This window comes from Lampetra planeri, chromosome 4 (assembly GCF_965212315.1).
Source record: "Lampetra planeri chromosome 4, kcLamPlan1.2.h2, whole genome shotgun sequence".
NCBI lineage: Eukaryota > Metazoa > Chordata > Hyperoartia > Petromyzontiformes > Petromyzontidae > Lampetra > Lampetra planeri.
The window spans coordinates 26,890,390-26,911,400 of record NC_136110.1 but is presented as its reverse complement, the minus strand read 5'-3'; the positions used below and the strand labels follow the sequence as shown (position 1 = coordinate 26,911,400).

The following is a 21,011-nucleotide window of genomic DNA, read 5'->3' as shown; positions in this document are numbered from 1 at the left end:
TCGCGCGCCGCAGTCTCTGGAGGAGGACGTCAACGCTCGGAGCAAACCACTGCACCAGCTGCTCGGCCTGGGCCAGGCCCTGAAGGCATCGAGCGGTGGGGGCGAGCGCGAGGCCGTGCAGGTGCAGCTGGAGCAGGTGCAGGCTCGCTACCTGGAGACGGCCGAACGCGCCAGGCGTCGCGGGGAGCTGCTGGGCCAGGCGCTGGCGCACGCGCGGCTCTTCGGAGACGATGAGGTGGAGCTGCTCAATTGGCTGGCCGAGGCGCAGGACCGGCTGGCCGACATGTCCCCCAGCGATCACCAGCCGGACGTGCTGCAGGCTCAGCATGATGAGCACCTGGTAGCATTGCCCGCCGGACCCCACATGCACCTCACTCGCGCTCCTCTCGTTTTCATTTCAGTTTTTTTTCTGTTGCGTTGAAACTTACGTGTCATTTTTTGCATTCTGATCGTTTTCGTTTTTTTGGTCACCCGTAATGTCTTCATGTGATTTGTGTTTTTTTGGTGCGCGTTTGGTGGCAGGGGGTTTGTTGAGTGGGGTTGCTTGTGGTTGGCTCGGGAATCGCGCTAAAAGGCCAGGGTGTGTTTTCAGAGCCTTCACGAGGAGATCGTCTCACGGAAGCAGACGGTCGACCAGGCGATTAAGAACGGACAAAACCTTCTCAAGCAAACCACAGGTGGGCGTTTATTCTGGAACAAATTAAATTTAGTTCCTGCTTATGATTATATTTTTTTACCATCACTTAATTATAATAAGGGATTTCCTACTCAAATGAGCATTGAGGCGGTGCTCATCTCCGATCAGCCAGCGGTAGAAATTCTACATTTGTCCAAATTGCTTACATACTTATCTCGCTATCTTCCTTGATTTCTTGTACACGAGGACAAACAAATGAAGTTCAGGGAAACACGGTCACTGTAACAAAGAGCTCTGCTTGCCCCGAAACGTCCGTGGTGCAGGCGATGAGATTCTCACCATCCAGGAGAAGTTGGACGGCATAAAGTCTCGCTATGCCGAGATCACGGGCAGCAGCACACGCGCCCTCAAGACGCTCGAGAAGGCCCTGCACCTCGCCACCAAGTTCCACGGCACCCACCGGGAGCTCAACGAATGGCTGGGCCATGCCGAGAGCGAGATGGCTACCTGCGACACGCGCCTGGCCGTGGGCGAGCAGCTCACCGCGATGCAGGACCGCGTCAACGTGAGCTTTCCGCGCTTGCACCCAACGTCGCCGCAGCCGCCGCTGCCACTGCTGTGCTTGCTCCACGTTACGGGCTGTTGATGATCATAAGATGGGAATCGTTTAAAAACTTTTTGTCAGTCCATTGCTTAGTGAAGGCCTCCCCATGCCGTGTCCTTCATGGGGGTTAATTGTCGAAACTTTACCATGATAGTGCGAGCATCCCATGTCCGGATTAAATATCTTAACCTTGGCCGGGAATCTAACTCAAGTCACCAGGTTCATATTACGGTGTGCTAACAACTGTGCCGCTGCTCTGCCACGACTCGCATTATTCGATAAAAAACGCCATATTCATCGTAGGCTTATATTCTTTTTTTACAGATATTACTGAATATGTGCACCACATCTCTTCACGTACAAATTAAGCATTCCGCGTTGACGAATTCCACACGGCACGGCGCAAGTTTTCATTGGCAGGAGATTCGGAACAAACAGCAGTCGGGACGGCGAGCAGCCGAGGCGTTCATCTTCTTGGTTCTTTCGGTAAAGTCACGTAGAAGGGAAATAATAAAATGATAAAAATAAAACATAATAAAATAATTCTCACGACGTTTCGTCTGACGCTGTCTCCCCGATAGACCTGCTCTTCACCTGAGGACGGCCGCTTGCGTTGTGGCCGAAACGTCGTGAGAATTATTTTATTACGTTTTATTTTTATTATTTTATACTTCCCTTCTACGTGACTTTACCGAAAGAACCAAGAAGATGAATCCCTGCAGTCACGAAAGCTTTGAATCGAAGCCGAGGCGTTCTTACAACACCGATCCGTCCGATACCCCTCCCACCACCGCCGCAGACGCTGCACAAGGACGTGATGGAGCGGCGGCTGACGCTCGACACGGTGAACGAGGTGAGCAGCGCCCTGCTCGAGCTGGTGCCGTGGCGCGCCCGCGAGGGCCTCGACCGCCTCGTGGCCGACGACAACGCGCGCTACCGCGTCGTGAGCGACGCCGTCGCGCACAAGACGGACGAGCTGGACGCCGCCGTTCAGCGCTCGCAGCAGTTCGAGCAGACGGCCGACAACGAGCTGGCGTGGGTCGCGGAGACGGAGCGCAAGCTGCGCGCGCTCGGCGACGTCAGCCTCGAGCAGGACACCACCACGTCGCAGCTGCAAGTCCAGAAGGTGGGGGGGCGGGGGGGGGGCACTCTCCGTTGCCTCAGCTGGTCTTCTGGCTCTTGACTTTTTGCAAGTGAAAAATATCGTCGGATCCGCTAGCCAACCTAGGTCATCTCCTACGGGCTCCCCTATCGTGATCTCTCAGTACCTGCATATATTCTACTCATCCAGGCAGTTGTCACGCTCGCCCACCGCACACCATAATGCACTGCGTCCTCTTGCCAACCGCACAAAACGCCCAGCCCCATAATTAGAGCAGCCTGCAGAGTAACCTCCCCACCTCCTTCCTCTCACCCTGTCATTACTTTCCATATGTGCTCCCGCATGACAGATCACCCAGAATGCAATACAATTGCAAACCCAGCATATACCAGAGTTATATGTGAAGTGCGCTTTCGCTAAACAGTCCACTGCTGCCTAAAGTCCTCCCCATGCCAGAATCAGAAAATTCATTTCTGCTGGAGGAATCCAATGAGCTATCAGGCTGTTTTTTTTCACAGATGTCCAGTGCAAGTCATTCCTGGAGGTTGTTTGACCAAACTCCACACTGGTCTGTAGGTGCAGGAAGGTCTTGCAGGTTTAGATATGTTTCCCCATGCCGGCAATGAAACTCAGGATGCCAGGTTTATATTGCATGGTCCTAAAACACTGCACCACTACTGCTGTACTAATTATCTAAATGTATATATATGTAAATGTTATCAGATTTTAGCGATTAATGAATTGGTTACTTTTAAAGGTTGTACATATTTTACCACTCTTGTCATGAACGAACATTGTCTTGTCACTGAAAATATATATTTCCCTCTCTTTATGCGAGTTCGGTTTGTGCAATTTTGCATATGCAGCCTACCTATTTCTACCAAAGATTAACTCTACGCGGTTTGAATCACTCACGTGGGACCACAGTGCGTGTGCTGTATGCCATGCAACAATGCATTGATTCGTCGAATGTGATTAATTGTTAAGCATGTCATAATCTGTGTAAAGTTTATGAAAATTATATAGTGTAACTTTTTCGGCTACAAATACAACAAAACTGTAGAAAAGTTGGAAAATAGAGGGAAAATACAAATTGTACGAACATTTTTTTTATATTATTCAATCTTATTGCAACGTTATATTTCTGGGCGGAGGCGAGGGCAAATTATCACGCGTCTTAATACGCATGCAGTATCAACGTTTTCTTTTTAAAATTTCTCCGCTCTTCCGCTAGCGTTGACCGGGCGGTGAGTGGCGTGCTCGGTAGGAAGGCGTCACATTCGGTAAATGCTGTAAAATGTTGAGAGTAAACACAGAAGGTGATCGTGGTGCACGTGTGTGGGCTCGGACCTCAGAGGCTGGCTATTCGTGTGAGTCAGCATGGCCTGTATTACAGTTGCCTCTTTCAGTCCACCTGGCATTACTACGTAGAAGTTTAGTTTATTTTGAATTCCTCTGAATTATTAACTTCTTTTTTAACATGTTATTGCTGATGACAAAAAGGTGAGCCCATTGATTTCCATGTTTTGCCTTTTAGAACTATTGTCAAAAGTAAATTTGATTCGTGCTCAAATGCGCATCGAGGCAGTGCTCATCTCCTGTTTACAACCCTGAGAAAATGGTGGAAACTCCACATTCATATGGCAGGGATGAGCCTGCCCGTAGGACAAACGCTTTTGACTTCTACTGCAAAGTGGTGCTTATTTTAGCCGACTCCATAGAGATGGTGGGCTGAGACAACTGCCCAACCAGGATTTGAACTCGCAACCTGATTACAAGCCGCTCGATCTACCACTAACACTGAGCCACCTGGCTGGATCGACGTTTTAACTGCTCATCATTTGAATGGATGCTTATTTATTTCTTCTGTTTTTTGCCTTCAGGCGTTCACCATCGACATTCTTAGACACAAGGACTCCATTGACCAGTTGGTGAAGAATGGCGATGAGCTGAAAGTCTCATGCAGTGAAGAAGAGAAAGCTGCCATGGAGGTATTTTCCATACTTGGTTGAGATCAACATTATTCTTAAATAAAATGAAGGGCATCAGATCGTTGATTATTTTCTTTTCATACTCTTATACAAGTTCTTGCATTCCAAACCCTATGTAGTTTGGCGGCGTTTCAAGTGAACTCCCTGTTTGCAAACGCCAAGTTATGATCGTCCCACAAAATTAATTAAACTTGCATGAAATGTACAGATAGGGCATTGATGTATCTGCATCCAACGAAGTGAAGTACCGTTGATGACTCTTGGACACCGTTGGTGAGGCACACATATTTATTCCGTACAAGTAGTCACAACTGTGGACATACAATACTAGAGGGGGTATCGGCCCCCTCACCCGGCTAGCTGGGAATACACTGCTAGCTATCTCTGACCTACCTCCTAGTCCTCCACTAACGGGCTAGGGGAGGCTGTCTGGCCCGACACTGGTAAGTCGGGCTACGGTACCCGGAGTCCCAGAGCACTAGCTCTGGTTCTCGGGACCACGCCGCTGGCTCGGTCCTGCGCGGCCCTGACAAGGGCGGCGTCCCAGGGGAGTCCAGGGCTCTAGCTAGACGATCTTCGGTCTTCACTGGTTTAGCTTTAACATTCTGCCCCGAGCCCTCTGACACATCCCCCTTTATACTCAACCCCCGCTGAGGGGTGGGGCCCCGGGCTGCCTGGTGCGGACGTCGTTGAGAGCACCCCCCCCCCCGTGCACTCACGTAGCCCCGCCCACTGTGTTTGTTTCCCATAAGCTGCCATGCATAACGGCTCTCTCTCTAACACCCCTACAGAAGTAAGAGTCAATGAATCGAATCAACATTTTTTTTTTAATGTTAAACCTTTTCCAGCAACAACACTTAACAAATGGTCGGTATCAGTAACAACTAGCCAGCAGAACTATCCAACCTGTCGTTGGCGAATGGGGGAGAAACGTGACGAACGAGTTCGGATTCAAACCCTAAGCGGGGATCTTGCGGTGCGGCCGGTCACGTGGTGGGATTTGTGCGATGGTCCCTTGCAGAGCAAGCTCGCGTCCCTGCTGGAGCGTTACGACGTGGTGAGCCGGCTGAACACCGCGCGCCTCAGCCAGTTGGAGCGCGCCCAGCTGCTGTCCACCCAGTTCTGGGAGATCTACGAAGAGCTCATGCCCTGGCTGGTCGAGACCAGAGAGTCGCTCGGCCACCTGCCCCCGCCCTCCATCGAGCAGGAGACCCTGCGGCAGCAGCAGGAGGAGCTGCGGGTGAGCGCTTTGCGGCTTTGTGCAGTTTGCGGTGGCAGGGGTGGCCAGCTGGGCAGGGGGGGGGGGGGGTGCACCTCCGATTAGCACAGTTGGACAGTTGGCTACGTACGATATGAAAGAAGTTCAACATACATGCATAGACTTACACAGAGACCCATAGACTCACACAGAGACCCATTGACTCACACAGAGACGCATAGACTCACACAGAGACCCATGGACTCACACAGAGACCCATAGACTCACACAGAGACCCATAGACTTACAGAGAGAACCATAGACTCACAGAGAGACCCATATACTCACACAGAGACCCATAGACTCACACAGAGACCCATAGACTCACACAGAGACCCATAGACTCACACAGAGACCCATGGACTCACACAGAGACCCATATACTCACAGAGAGACCCATAGACTCACAGAGACCCATAGACTCACAGAGAGACCCATAGACTCACAGAGAGACCCATAGACTCACACAGAGACCCATAGACTCACAGAGAGACCCATAGACTCACAGAGAGACCCATATACTCACACAGAGACCCATAGACTCACACAGAGACCCATAGACTCACACAGAGACCCATAGACTCACACAGAGACCCATGGACTCACACAGAGACCCATAGACTCACACAGAGACCCATAGACTCACACGGAGACCCATAGACTCGCACAGAGACCCATAGTTTATTGTTCTTCCCCCACACCTCCGATGAGCACGGTTGGCGGCCACGTACGGTGCGAAAGAAGGTCAGCATACATACATGCATGCGTGCATTCGTGCAGTCGTGCAGTCTTGCATTCGTGCTCACCCTAAGAGCTGTCCGAAACGACAAGCGTCATTTCTTGCTTGTGGTTAGTTCGATGGAGCCACTGGACATAGCCAAATTTATATCATTAAGGGAAGGTACAATGGTATAATGTAACGTGAGACCCTGTCTTAAATTTAGGTGGCTTTTTTTTTGTCATTTTGGTGACCTAGATGTCTCGTGTTAATGAGACTATCCTGGTCACTTGGGTTCTCAATTGGTTAAAGCAATTAAACTTGAACCTTGAACCAATTTTAGAGGGTAAGTCACTTCTTGATTGGGATTACCAACCAAGCAAGCCCATTCCCTCCAAGTACATTATGACTTTAGATAGCAATGAAGTAAGTTGAACACTGTCAACTAGAATAAACTTAAAGATACATCAGGAGTAATATCGAGTATTTTTTTTTTTATTTTGGGTTTTTAAATTTGTAGCATTTAGCATTCACGAAATTAAGTGTTCAATTGTCTTTATATTGCAATGCAATGTCACGTATCCAAGGCTTGTTAAAGTCTCAATTAATATTTATTATTTATTGGCACTCCAGCGATGTGATCAAAGGCCACGATGCAATTTAAAACACCAATGATAATTTTCAAATTTTTACCTTCTAGTTTTTAAAAAATTGTTGCTCACCAACTCCACCGGCCGCTAACGTTGAGCTACCGCTGACCATCCACTGTTCCCAAGTCTCACCGTGGGGCCCCGTTCTTCCCCCATGGCTCCACCCTCTTAGCAATTGCGGGAGTCCATCGCGGAGCACAAGCCGTACGTGGACAAGCTGAAGAAGATCGGTCCGCAGCTGGAGGAGCTGAGCCTGTCGGAGGGGCCGGCGCTGCGCGAGAAGTACACGGGCGCCGAGCGGCTGTTCGAGGCGATCCGCGAGGACGTGCGGCAGCGCGCGCTCGGCCTGGACGAGGCCCTGTCCCAGTCGTCGCAGGTGCGGGGCCGCCCCCTTAACTTAAATCAATTTTCTTTCACTTTTTATTTCACCAGGTGTAAGGCCCACATAGCTCTTTTTTTTTATCGGAAGCGGCCAGGCCACAGGTGACAGCTGGGTGAGAAAGTGGATTATCGCGTGGGCATTTATAGCAGCCGAATGCTCGTAAAAGCACGTCGATTCTGAAGGTGGAGGGACTAAACCGGGGGGACCCGGAGAAAATTCCACGCCACCACGGGGAGAGGGAACATGCAAACTCCAAATAAGCAGGCGTCAAGGTCGCGATCGAACCCACGACCTCCTGTATACCAGGCGAGGTAGTTAACGTCTAGCCACCGTCGCGTTCCGTCGTATTTGCGTCTCCGCCATCGCCGCGTGACTCGCAAGGAGGACAGTGGGGCGGAGTATAATGAACTGGTTTTATTACCAGAATGTTATGTGCACACAAGTCTAATTATATTGAGCTGGATGTTAAAACAACGACTTACCGAGTTCCTGGTATGGTACTTATTTCAAATGTTTAACAATTGTCATGCACGTACCGTTGGAAAATGTAGGCGCAAAGTGTTGACTATGCCATACAGTCCCAGTGTAGATTTTTGTTTACTCTGCCTAGTATGGTGATTGGTGAAAGATGATGGATGCGTGAAACTATTCATTGTTTGAATAACTCGAGTGAATGTGCCATGTCTTTTGTTTTGTGAAAACTAAACTTCGTCTTTATGTACCTTTCCCATGCTCCTCTTGTATTAATAGCCAGCGACTGTGTTTGCTGGTTTGTGTCACCAATTTTAGTGATTACTATGCTACTAATTTCACGTCCTGATATTCATATATGCGTAATTTAAAATGTTGTCTGCTGATCATTTATTAGTTAAGTAATAAAACAATAACAACAATCACCCACTAACATAAATCTTGGTTTAAACTTAAGGCTGATAATTTCTTCGTGATTCACTTCATTTCCATTTTATATCTGGCTCTGTACCAAATTAACAAGGACAATATTTCATTCTATATGCTATGATCCACAATAAAACATGTGCTCTGACCATCTGAAATGCGTTTTCGGGCATATCCAACCATGTCCGATGGAAGATTAAACAAATGGCAGTGAAGCATTCTTTGCAATTAACACATTATAATTAAATGCTGCCATGATGTGATCCTGGTCTACTGCATGCCTCGCAAATATCGTCTTGCCTAACATGTTGATTTCTTGAATTCTGTGTTGCATGAGGACTTAATCTATCACATCGCTACGCTGTTTGCTTTTCTGTGCATTCTTCTGCTTGGATCTCTGAATGGCTTCTACTGATGTTCAGATTAAAGAGGTAAGTGTATTTCTGTCTGCCCGTTATTCGCAACATAACCATCTGCAAAGTGCTGCTAGTTTTGCAAACTCCTTTAAGAGGCAGTTGTCTGTTGTTGTTTTTTTCTTCTGTTGACAAGTACTCATTTTTATTTATACACGCGCAAAAAACAAATCACGTGCACTCTTGGTCCACTTTGGCTCTAGTTCCACGACAAGATGGACGTGATGCTGGAAGGCCTGGGCAGGATCATCGAGCGGCTGCGAATGCCGCCACCCATTCCGGCCGAGGCAGAGAAGATCAAGGAGCAGCTCGCGGAGAACAAGAACATCGCTCTGGAGCTGGAGAAGCTCCAGCCAATGTTCAACCTCCTCAAGGAGAGCGGCGAGGAGCTCGTGGGCCTCTCCGGGGGCGCCGAGAAGGAGCTCAATGCTAAAGGTTTTGTGTACTTTGCCACCCTTGTTGTAATCCGAATATTTATTTATATACTTGAGGAATCCAATGAGCCACAAGGCTCTTTTTCCCAGATGCCCAGTATGGAAAATGGGCATCGACACTTCAACGTCCACGTTGCGTTAGAACAGTGAACAAAATTTGTTAAATTCCTCTTGATATGCAAATTCCTTTGTCAAGGCGCCCCTTCCCCCTCCAACCCAGCTTAAATATTCGCTGCCATGCCTGGTGGTGCCCATTCAGACGCTGTCTTTACGACAGACCTGTTCTTCACCTGAGGACGGCTGCTTGCGTTGTGGCCGAAACGTCGTGAGAATTATTTTATTATGTTTTATTTTTATTATTTTATTATTTCCCTTCTACGTGACTTTACCGAAAGAACCAAGAAGATGAATCCCTGCAGTCACGAAAGCTTTATATCGAAATTTAAGTTAAACATACACGCATACATATTGAAGCGTGTGTCGTTGGCCGCCCCACCCCCCCCCCCCCACCTTTGTAATGACGCAGCCATCAAGGACAAGCTGGGCCAGATGCTGTCGCTGTGGGAGGAGATCCAGTCTCGCTCGGAGGAGCGGGAGAACCGTCTCCTGGACGTGCTGGACCTGGCTGAGCGCTTCTGGACCGACCTGGGCACCATGCTGGCCACTCTGAAGGAGACACGCGAGTACATGCAGGACCTGGAGGAGCTGGGCGTGGACCCGTCGCTCATCAAGCAGCAGGAGGAGTACATGCTGGTACGCGCGCGCCGCTGTGGGTCAAGGGCAAGGTCCCGTCGTGGCCAGCGCTATCGATGCCGCCACACCCTGCAGCTGTGTACTTCTCCTGTGTCACGTGATCCTCCGATGTGTTATTGGGTCGTTAGCGCGTGTTGTCTGTCACGGTGTCTGACGTTTCGCTGCACGTGATGGCGAACGGCACGCTGTACGGCTCAGAAGCTCATCGGAGAGATCTACGGCACAACTGTAAATCCTACGCAGTAGCTTACCTAGGTATTGTGAAGTCAATGTCAAACCCTCAAGGTTTCGTCTCCCAGTATCCCACCATCTAGTTGTTGGTCTTCAAACTAATTTACTGACCTTTGCATACCCACTCTAATGCCTTGTGTGGGCGGTTTAATGGCACTAACATTTATATTGTTTTAATGAAAGTCATAGATATAAAATGAAATGCAGCAGTACTAACAGACAACCTGTTGTATATCAATCAGGCTAACAAGAATGACATCGATGGATTCCAAGAGGACCTTGAGATTCTGAGGTATCTGGGAACAAATCTGATATCGGCTTGCGGAGAACCGGACAAGCCTGAAGTGAAGAAGAGCATCGATGAGGTATGATTACACACCCAAACTTCGTTTTAAATTTTAAACATGAAATCAAAAGTACGTCACACACACACTTACGTAAATTGATCAAACAATCTTCTTGGTTCTTTCGGTAAAGTCACGTAGAAGGGAGATAATACAATAATACAAATGAAACATAATAAAATAATACAATTGATCAAACAATGTCTGTTGCGCCGATTAAAAAAGTCCCTTTGAATTGTTTACATGTCATTGAATGCATTAATCGATCAAATATTGTATTTTGTACTGAAGGCACTGCCACTATGCACTCTTTTTTAAAGATGAATTCTTCCTGGGATCGGCTGAACAAATGCTGGAAGGACCGCATGGACAAATTGGAGGAGGCTATGAAGACAGCCATGCAATACCAGGATGCATTGCAGGTTGGGCAGCTCATCCATTTCTTCATTCCTCCACAACTCTTGCATGTGCCATTGCATTGTTCACTTGCCTGCACCGCTTGTGCGTAGGTCGGTCAAAATCCTGACAGAATTAGGCCAATGAAAGGTCTCGCCAACATATTGTTAGGCTTCTCTCGAAGACTCGTTCATGCTTTCGCATAATATACTATCAAAACTGTTTCATAACAGCACCATTTTGCGACAATGGCAATCATTTTTTAAAAATAGAGCAGTAAGATTGAGCCTAACATAATTAACAATCGACGGGCTTTGTTCAGTAACTGACGGCTTCTCGTCTCTGAGGAGGTGTTTTCATGCTGTGCCTGAGCAAAGCGAAATGCTCACTCGGCTTTTATCTACCCGCCACGACCCACATGGTGTGGAGAGAACCCTCATCCAGCAGTGGATTGACGAAGAGGGTTGCACGCATACGGATGTTGCGTCCACCGGGCACTTGAATGCCCCAGCAACTCAGAGAGCCTTACATCTCATCTCAACCATTCCAGTGCCTTGCTGCAGTCGAGCCAAATGGGTACCCCCCCCCCCCACCTCGCGTCTCCCTCGTCCCCCACCCATCTCCCCAGCAGTGGCAACTGTCTACGTGGTGCACGTGGTGTGCGCAGCCGTTCCACAATTGCGATTGCGCTGCGGCACTGGACGTCTTAATTGAAAGAGGGCTTCATCTTCTTGGTTCTTTCGGTAAAGTCACGTAGAAGGGAAGTAATAAAATAATAAAATTAAAACACAATAAAATAATTCTCACGACGTTTCGGCCACAACACCTGAGGACGGCTGCTTGCGTTGTGGCCGAAAAGTCGTGAGAATTATTTTATTGTGTTTTATTTTTATTATTTTATTACTTCCCTTCTACGTGACTTTACCGAAAGAACCAAGAAGATGAATCCCTGCAGTCACGAAAGCTTTAAATCGAAATGAAAGAGGGCTTTCGTAGCTCATCGCATTCCTCCAGTCCAAATTCAAAGATTCTGATTCTGACGCACGATAACTGTGCGCGCTGCGTAACTCGACAGAGCATGTTCGACTGGGTGGAGAACGCCACCACGGAGATGGAAAACCTGCCGCCTGTCGGAACCGACCTGGAGACGGTCAAGCGGCAGATGGAGGATCTCAAGGTGAGGGGCCGCACATTTCCCTGCGTTAGAGTTTCTCTTCTCCTCCTTCTCGTCGCGTTTATTCGGGGGTGGCGGCTCTGAATCGCATTCGCCACTCCGCCGCGTGAGCGGCATCCTCACGGCTTCGGCCAACGCTCACCACAATTCCCCTCGATCTGGTCTCTCCGTCTGATGGTGTTTGTCGAGAGTATGTTTAGATGTACGTATCCTTCATTGTTACCTTCTGAGAGCAAGAGTCTCTTCGGCAGGGGAGACCTGAACCGCAAAGCAATGCAATAAAATTTGTAAACAAATACGCGAAATATCTAACAACCGTGAACATGATGACCAGCTGAAAATCTGACTTAATTGTGAGTAATGAATGAACAGGACACAATAATGCATTTTATATTTTTAAAAATGCCACTTCATCTCCAGGAAGATGCATTTTAGCTATATAATTGGCATAGAATAATGTTCTTATTACGTGCATGTTTTAAAAGCAATTATTTCTGAATGCTGTTTGATGAAGCTGGGACGTTGTTTCCCGTTCCCTTTTTTGCAGCAACTGAAAACCGAGAGCTACCAGCAGCAGATCGAGATGGAGCGTCTGAGCCACCAGGGCGAGCTGATGCTCAAGAGGGTGAAGGAGGAGGAGAACCGCATGGTGATCGCGGGGCCGCTCCGCGACCTCAAGGAGCAGTGGGAGACCCTCGACACCAAAATACTCAGCAGACAGGTGTGTAATCAACCAGGTCGACGGCAAGCGACTGTGTCTCCGTCTGTTTATTTCTTCGTTATCTGGACAGCTCGCGTTCCGCTCTCTCGGTTGTTCCATGGCGCGTCGCGTGAGCTGGCGTCCCGCTCCCGCGCCGCCCTCTCGCTCTCACTTCTCCGCTCCCACGCACCGCTGGCAGACGGCGCACTGGGAGCCGTCTCCACGTCGCCACGTGGCCGATGGCTCACGGAGACCCGCGACGTGGCCCAGCTTCCAGCTCTCACCAACTGACCCCGAGCCCCTTTCCGGCTCCCCCTAATATCCCCTTCCCGCGTCACCCAGACTCCACCCTTCACCACACCCCTTAAGAACTTTCCAGATAATACCACCCCCTAGCGCCCTCGGGCTCCGCCCTTGAACCCTGCCCCCAATGGTTCGTGTCGCCTGGTTGGCTTAGGGGCTGGGGCGGCGAAGTCCCAGCATACGCTCGCATTACAGGTGCAAGGGCATTGGCCGAGTTTGCAGCTCTGTTAAGGGTTCTGCATGTCGAGTGAGACTCAATGGGAAGTGTATGAATTGAGTGATGGTTCGCAGACCTAATCGTTGCATGAAATTGGGAAAGTGACGTCTATCATTTTAATGTTTCTATGAATTGCGAGCGTCCTTGTAGGAAGTGTCGTTGTCAGCCTGCCGCTCAGTCACAGCACTTGTGTGATTTTCATTTGAAGAGAAAGAGAAGGAACCGAGAACGTCTGGTATTGATGATTAGCCATGCATGACCTATGACCTTGACCGAGTTCTGAAACCGTGACGGCAAACTGTCTCCGTACCAATGGCTGTGAATAGTGCACTGCCCGGTGGACACAGCAGGTATTGCTCATGATGTCAAACGTGGCTGGGTGGTGGAGGGCAAAGCGGAAAGAGGCTTGAGCTCACGCATTTTTATTGACAATTGTAGATCGGAATAAAAATCACCCCATCTGATTGATTGGCTGGTACCGCCACCTCTGCAATTTCCACGGCATTTGTTTAAGTACCTTTCGCTCTCTGGTGTGTTTTTGGATTGTACCGCGCGTGTTGTTCGGCGTGATGTCCAACGTTTCGCTCCACGTGCCGGGAGCTACTTCTGAAATGGAATTCCGAATGCTCCCAGCACGCGGAGTAAAACGTCGGCAGTCAAGCTGAAAAACACGCGGCACAACCAGAAAATCTCAATACACCATGAGCACCCTGTACAGGACAACCTCAGAAACTAAACTAGCCCCACTGAACTAAAAAGCTCTTTTTCAGAAGATGCTTATCATGTGGAAATTTATAGCACTCAAATGCTCTTAAAAAGATGTTTCTAATTGTAGAGGGAAAGCCAGAGGACCTGGAGAAAAATCCAAGCGACCAACCAGTGAGAGATATGCAAACTCCAAATATCCAGGCATCAGGATCAGGATCGATCCCACGACCTCCTGTATACCAGGCGAGGTAGTTAACATCTCGCCACCGTGACGTCCATGTGCTGTAATCCCCCAGCTTGTGCGTCAAGCACTGCAGTGCCGTCCGTGGGGGTCATGATGTGAAGTCCCCCCCCCCCCCTCCCCGTGTTCCGGAACATTCTATTGACGAGCGTGCGATCCCGCGTGCAATGCAGCACAAGATGGAGGCGGCGCTGCTGGCCCTGGGGCAGTTCCAGCACGCGCTGGACGAGCTGCTCACCTGGCTGGAGCACACCGAGGGCCTCCTGGACGAGCAGAAACCCGTCGCCAACGAGCCCAAGGCCATCGAGATCGAGCTGGCCAAGCACCACGTACGCGGAAATGCTTTGACACGCACACGCCCGGCGGGTCGGCAGCCTGGGGCTCCGACGCCGCGTGCGGCTCTTTAAGCAACCGCTTCGTGACGTTGTTCACGTGCTTTGCGGCTCTTGAAATATTGCAGGGTTTTTTTTTTTTTGGACCTAATTCGAAAAAATGCATCCTCTTGTTATTTTGGTTGCCACAACCCCTGCACGCGCCCAAACCCCCCCCTCACTTTCAGGCCTCGTTTAACCCCCTTTCACCGTCGCCCGGATATATTTCGAATCGGTAAACGTTTGGGAGCGGAGTTGTCTTTCCCAGGATTTTACGTGCTCTCCGTCATCATCACCTTCTCAAGTTTAAATGACAAGAGTACCTACTGATGGATTGTCTTCGTTTTTTTTTTTTATCCAAGAGCCCGTTGAGATAGGAAGTATTTTTTGCGAGCGAGAGATGGATTAAAATACGTGCATCGTACAGCAAACGGGTTCCATGGGATAAACAATTTAAAATGCAGAAATTAAACAAGTAAGGCCAAAAGACTGAAAGAGAACGTGCAGAAAAACAAAAAACTGGTTCCAAGTGAAAATAAAGACAAGTTAATGTCAAAATCAAAACACAGAACAAATAGAAATACGTCATTTTTTTTAAAGCAATTTAAAATACAATAGGGATATGAATGAATTTTGGGTCATTTAGTGTTGGTATAAATGTGCGCAAAACGTCCCGAAATTAAAAGTCACTGTCATATTCCTTTCGCGTAGTCTATCAGACAGCTCACGTCAATGCAACGCCAAACTTTGGCTAGCTTATCAGAAGACGGCCTCCACGATGCAGCTACGCAAGTGACTCCGCTGTGGCGCACGTCACACCGATGTCCCCGTAGTAGTAGACACAAGCATTTGGCTCGGATCCTGCGCTCGACGCGGCCCCCGACGACGCCCGAGCGACTCCCCGCGCTTGCCGTGGTCCTCCCCACCCTCCCCACCGCCCCCGCAGGTGCTGCGTAACGACGTGCTGGCACACCAGTCGACGGTGGGCACGGTGCAGCGCGCCGGCCAGGACCTCGTGCTCTCGAGCTCCGGTGCCGAGGCCAGCGGCCTGCAGGGTCGGCTCGACGACCTCGCCGCGCGCTGGGAGAGCGTGCTGAGCTGCACCGAGCAGCGGCAGGCCCAGCTGGAGGGCTCCCTGCGCAAGGTACGCGCAACCTGCCCGAGACGCCGTTATCGGGTCCTCACTGCGTGTTAACCCTTTCCCCAGTCCGATGACGGAACGCGCGTGTACATCATCAAAACGAAACCGGAAGAAAAACTAAACAAAAATAGGTTTATCAGTACCGAGGCTTTTCACAAGGCCATGCGGGAGGGTCGTGTGGTGCAGTTTGGTGCCATCTATCGTAGAGTGCGGTTGTGTCACTACAGTTCTCTGCGGTGAGTACAGTGTCTTTAAGAACAACGGTGCTATGCCTCTCTAAATACAATTAACGCCGAGCCGCTTGCACTTTGCGAGATTCAGAGGTGAATGGGACCCACCCTGCAACTTGAAGACTTCTCGAAACGGGAAAGGGGTTAACCGCCACACTGCAGGTCTTTTAAATCTAGATTGAAAATACATTTCTTTAGAACTGATTTTTGTGTTTAGTTTGTTGTTTCGCCGCACCTCTCGATTAGCATGGCTGGCTACGTACGGTGCGAAAGACGTTCAACGTACATACTCACGCGTAGGTCACAGCGCATTCTCACGTCGTGAGAATTTTATTGTTTTATACTTTTATTATTTTATTATTTCCCTTCTACGTGACTTTACCGAAAGAACCAAGAATAGGAGGGGGGAAGGTTAATATTTCCATGCCTTACAGATGGTCTTTTAAACCACAATTAGACTTGAACCCTCTTTAACTGGTAAGTTAGAATAAAAATGGTCCACTTCATAATGACTGATGCAATTGCAGGTGTGACATTGCCAACAGAGTGATGATGACTTTGCACGCACGTTGCTTCTCGCCTACAGGCCCAGGGCTTTCAGGGTGAGATGGATGGGCTCCTGCAGTGGCTGTCCGACATGGAGAACCAGCTGAGTGACACGAAGCCGGTCGGGGGCCTTCCCGAGACTGCCAAGGAGCAGCTCAGTACTCACATGGTACACCTACCGACATCCATGCCCCCACCGCCATCACGGCCCAATCGCGGTGCCGCCCCCCCCCGCCCCCCCGTCCTCTTTATCATTAAGTTGTATTGAAATTCTGTACCGCCGCCCCAATATGTCATAATCGGAATCTTTATTTTATGCTGGAGGTATCCGATGAGCTAGAAAGCTCTCTTTCACGGATGTCCAGTAGGGGTGGGTTAGAAATATGAAATAAATAAGAATAGGTTTTTACCCTTTGTGGCAATAAAACAGGTGTTTAGATGTTCAAACACCAAATAGATACCCTTTTCAAGGAATCAATCTGATGTGCGTATGAAAATTCCCACAACAACCGATACAAAAATGCGATAGTAGTGCAAGTATTTTATTCTTTTATTTTATTTAACCGGGTAAAGCCCGCGGAGCTCAGCTTATTTTTCAGAAGCGACCTGCCCACAAATGATAGCTCAACGAAGTGGCTTATCCCGTGGACATTTATTGCAGCCAAATAATCTTAAACGCGTGACGTTGATTATAAATTTGGAGGGGAAAAAATGCAAGCGAGGGACTTAACATCTCGCCACCGTACCATCTTTGTCTTGTTATGAGACTATTACATTTCCACCGAGTACCCGCGCAGACAGCGGTGGTACCACGTGGGGTTAGAGAATGGCACAGGAAGGTGACGTTACAGACCTGTTGCTCAAGTCACTTGCATAAATATCTTTATCCACACTTGATTATACCCTGTTTATATGATTTACAAAGTGCGTTTGTCACGTGTGAAAATAATGTTTTGGTTTAAATGCGCTGAATTAATTGAAACAACGAATGTAGTATGATTAGGCATTCCGTGCTGCCCATTGGTGACTGGGCTGAGACGATTAACAAAAAAAATTCCACACCTCCGATGAGCACGGTTGGCTACGTACCAGTGCGAAAGAAGTTCAACATGCATACATATATACACCTTCATGAATGCAAAGATTAACCCTCGTTAATCACCAGTGGTTACCCGGATTTGAATCTACGTTGACCGCTGTGCTGTTGGCTCGGCGCTCTGAGCCACGCGACACAAAAGTACAATTATGAATTTCTCGTGCCCTCGACATGTTTGTGCCACCCTGCAGGAGATGTGCGAGGAGTACCAGGTCAAACACGGGCTGTACACCAAGGTGCTGGAGCAGTGTCAGCGGATGCAGAATGAGCAATCTGGTGAACCCACGTTGAAGTACGGCATTCAGGACCTGGAGCACAAGTGGAAGATCGTCGGCAACAAGCTGAACGAGAGAAGGGTGAGCCTCGCATGGCAATGCATCATGGGAAATGATTTTACTTAATGACTGCAATTCAGAGAGTTCACGCATTGATTTATCTACGTAGGCATTTAGTGGAGAAATATTAGCCAGTGATCAAAGGTTAACATTCCTTTAAATGTAAACCTGCAAAAGTAGGCACACGTTTTCTCTTAATTAATGGTTGATGATTAAATAATGAGCATTTATGTAAAAATTATGGTTGAGTGCGTGTTTTGTTTTTAAACTGCAACATTCAACATCCTGTGTTAATTTTCAACATTCAATAACCGTTATATATTTATTTGGACCGAAGAAGGGATGGGATACATTTTGATTGAATATTAACGTGATGATGTCTGTCGGTTTTCTTGATGCGTAATTATTGTGGGCAGGCCAAGTTGGAGACCGCTCTGAAAACGGCGATTGAATTCCACAACTCTCTGCAAGATTTCATCGGCTGGCTGACGCAGATGGAGAACAATCTGAACACACTATCGCCAGCCAGCCTCATCCTGGACTCTGTTCTGTTTCAGATCGATGAGCATAAGGTAATCCACTTGGTATTTTACCGCGCCAACGTTACCGTTCTACATTAAACAGCGTGTCGTCGAAATCCTGAGCTAATGCAGTGGCGAGGTGCCCCTGTGTATATGTGTTATCTTAACAAAACCTCATTTGTTTACCATAAAGACCAAAATCAGTCTATGCATAGCTTGGGATGTTATTAATATTGCTTTTTATGTTTTATTAAACACAAACTCTCTATATAAAAAGCAATATGAGGTGGAACACCACAGTTTAAACAACTGAAAATGTACATGCCAATTCTGGAACATACAATCCAAGGCCACATTATTTGCCGTGCGACTGCCTGACACTTAATGTTTCTGCGCGGCATTGACACTCTGATAACTACAGTGTCAGCATTGCTTTGCCAGATGTTCCCTTCTTTAGCTTAGAGTGTATATCCGCCCACGTTAATTCACAGTGTTCGCGATTTTCAGTGTACACGAATAACGCCGGTCGATGCGACGAACCGAGCGCTGACGATTCGCGTTAAAAACTTTGCACCTCGGGGTGGTGGGGGGGGGAGCAGATGCTCGCGAACGAAGTGAACACGCACCGTGAGCAGATCATCGAGCTGGACAAGACGGGCACGCACCTCAAGTACTTCAGCCAGAAGCAGGACGTGGCGCTCATCAAGAACCTGCTGCTGAGCGTGCAGGCGCGCTGGGAGCACATCATGCAATCCACGCTGGAGCGTGGCCGCTCGCTCGATGACGCTCGCAAGCGAGCCAAGCAGGTTCGCGTCACATGCGGCAACATGCTTGGCGGCGCAGTAACGCGCGCCGCTCGCCCTGGACAAAGATGGGCGGGCGGGGGGGGGGGGGGGGACTCTGTGTGTTCTTGGTCCCCTCCTGATGCGTGTGCCGCTCCGGAATTTCCAGGGGGGGCGATTTCTGCCGATAATAATGCGGGTTTGATATTTTGCTACCGAGGTAGACATTGGCCTTTGTGCGGCCGTACGGCTCTCTGATGTGTTAATGGCTTGTACCGCGTGTTGTTCTGTGCAATGTCTTGTGTTTTGCCCCACGTGATGGGAGATTCTTTACGAACTTCATAACCTGAAGAAACAGTGCTGCTGCATGTCCGGCCATCATGAACAAAACACGCTTCACAACCGGAAAAACACATCAGAGAGCAACTAGATAGTTATTGATGATAGCGCATCCGTTTTCTATCAAAGACATTGCCATATATCAAAATAAGTAAATAAATCGACATCCATTTTTCTATATTGAAATGAAATGTTATATAGTGTGACAGCCTAAGAGCTTTCGAGACCAATATTGTTCATCAATATTTGTTTCAACAAATAAAATACTGCTCAAATGCAACAAGCTATTGTAAAAAGCACTCTGTGTGCATAATGTGGCCCTATTCAACACAAAAAATTGCAACGATAATAATTAAAAAACATAGCTTTTAATTGTAGGCCCTCCATCCCTTCTAAGTCCTCTCAATGTGATCACCTTATTTTGTGCAGTGTTTTGAAATGAGCTCACATTTGAGCGTTTTAGAAATCCCAAATGTATGTTTCTGTGTTCACACTGTTTAAGTATTACTGTTGGGTTGTGTTTTTTTCAGTTCCACGAGTCCTGGACTAAACTCATGGACTGGCTGGAGGGGGCAGAGAAAGGACTCGACCATGAGCTGGACTGTGGCAACGACCCGGAGCGGATTAAACTCATGCTTGGCCGGCACAAGGCACGTCAATTATTATTTATTGTTTTTTATTTATATACAATGTATAGTAGCCAGACAATATTCTGGCCAGGTGGCTCGGCAATTGAGTGAGCAACTCGGAAGGTTTACGAGTTAAAATCCTGTGTGGAGGTTGACTCAATCCATCATCCCTCCAAAGTCAATAAAATGTAGACCACTTAATGGGGAGGTTAAGAGTGGTTGTACAATGGACAGACTCGCACTCACTGAAGCATTACTGGTTAAATAAGTAAATTATTCAGGTCAATATATGCCAATATCAAGCAGTCAAAGTGTCAGACACTCAAAACAGGGTGGCTGTTCATCCGCGTTGAAATCCCTGAACCATTGGTGGAAATTCCACATTCCCATGCTAGGGGCCAATCTATGCACGTAATTATTAAAAAATATTTAATTATTTTTAAAAGTCGAACATTGAGGGATGCTGCTTAGGTAAAATGGTTAACGCAAATTCGACTCACAATACAAAAAGTTGCAGCAGTTGAAACTGGGAAATGTTATCAAATGTTTCTTAATTTTTCCCAGCATCATGAACGTGTACACCACAACTAGACGATTGGCAAATCACTTGTGGCGTACCCCCACTTTTTCCAAGACACATTTGCCAGCATGGAAGAGTAGGCCAAATATCCAGTAGAAACATCGCCACGAAGGAGTCAAAAGTGGCCGTGCTTGGTTCTGGCCACCCACCCCTTCGTATGCCGTGCCGGCCTTCATAGGTGCTCGCTAATAGCACTTGCTCCTGATGTCTGTTAAGGCTTCACAATAAAGGTTTTTGAGATAGATCGTGTATATATAAATGTGTCGTTAACCCACCACCACCCGACAG

At 48.2% G+C, this 21,011-nt stretch overlaps 1 protein-coding gene across 4 annotated transcripts in view; it reads left to right on the top strand.

Moving 5' to 3' along the window:
• Positions 1-21,011, top strand: part of LOC144717881 (microtubule-actin cross-linking factor 1-like) — a 261,212-nt gene that overhangs the window by 218,334 nt on the left and 21,867 nt on the right. For all 4 annotated transcript variants that reach the window (XM_078593630.1, XM_078593631.1, XM_078593632.1 and 1 more), the window contains 20 exons: positions 14-340; positions 593-677; positions 961-1,202; positions 2,041-2,367; positions 4,227-4,334; positions 5,356-5,574; positions 7,133-7,336; positions 8,856-9,087; positions 9,613-9,839; positions 10,313-10,435; positions 10,735-10,836; positions 11,886-11,987; positions 12,532-12,705; positions 14,327-14,482; positions 15,471-15,668; positions 16,482-16,610; positions 17,729-17,893; positions 18,289-18,444; positions 18,993-19,199; positions 20,045-20,164. In XM_078593630.1, the coding sequence (XP_078449756.1) occupies positions 14-340; positions 593-677; positions 961-1,202; positions 2,041-2,367; positions 4,227-4,334; positions 5,356-5,574; positions 7,133-7,336; positions 8,856-9,087; positions 9,613-9,839; positions 10,313-10,435; positions 10,735-10,836; positions 11,886-11,987; positions 12,532-12,705; positions 14,327-14,482; positions 15,471-15,668; positions 16,482-16,610; positions 17,729-17,893; positions 18,289-18,444; positions 18,993-19,199; positions 20,045-20,164 (3,603 nt within the window). The remainder of the gene's footprint in view (positions 1-13; positions 341-592; positions 678-960; positions 1,203-2,040; positions 2,368-4,226; positions 4,335-5,355; positions 5,575-7,132; positions 7,337-8,855; positions 9,088-9,612; positions 9,840-10,312; positions 10,436-10,734; positions 10,837-11,885; positions 11,988-12,531; positions 12,706-14,326; positions 14,483-15,470; positions 15,669-16,481; positions 16,611-17,728; positions 17,894-18,288; positions 18,445-18,992; positions 19,200-20,044; positions 20,165-21,011) is intronic.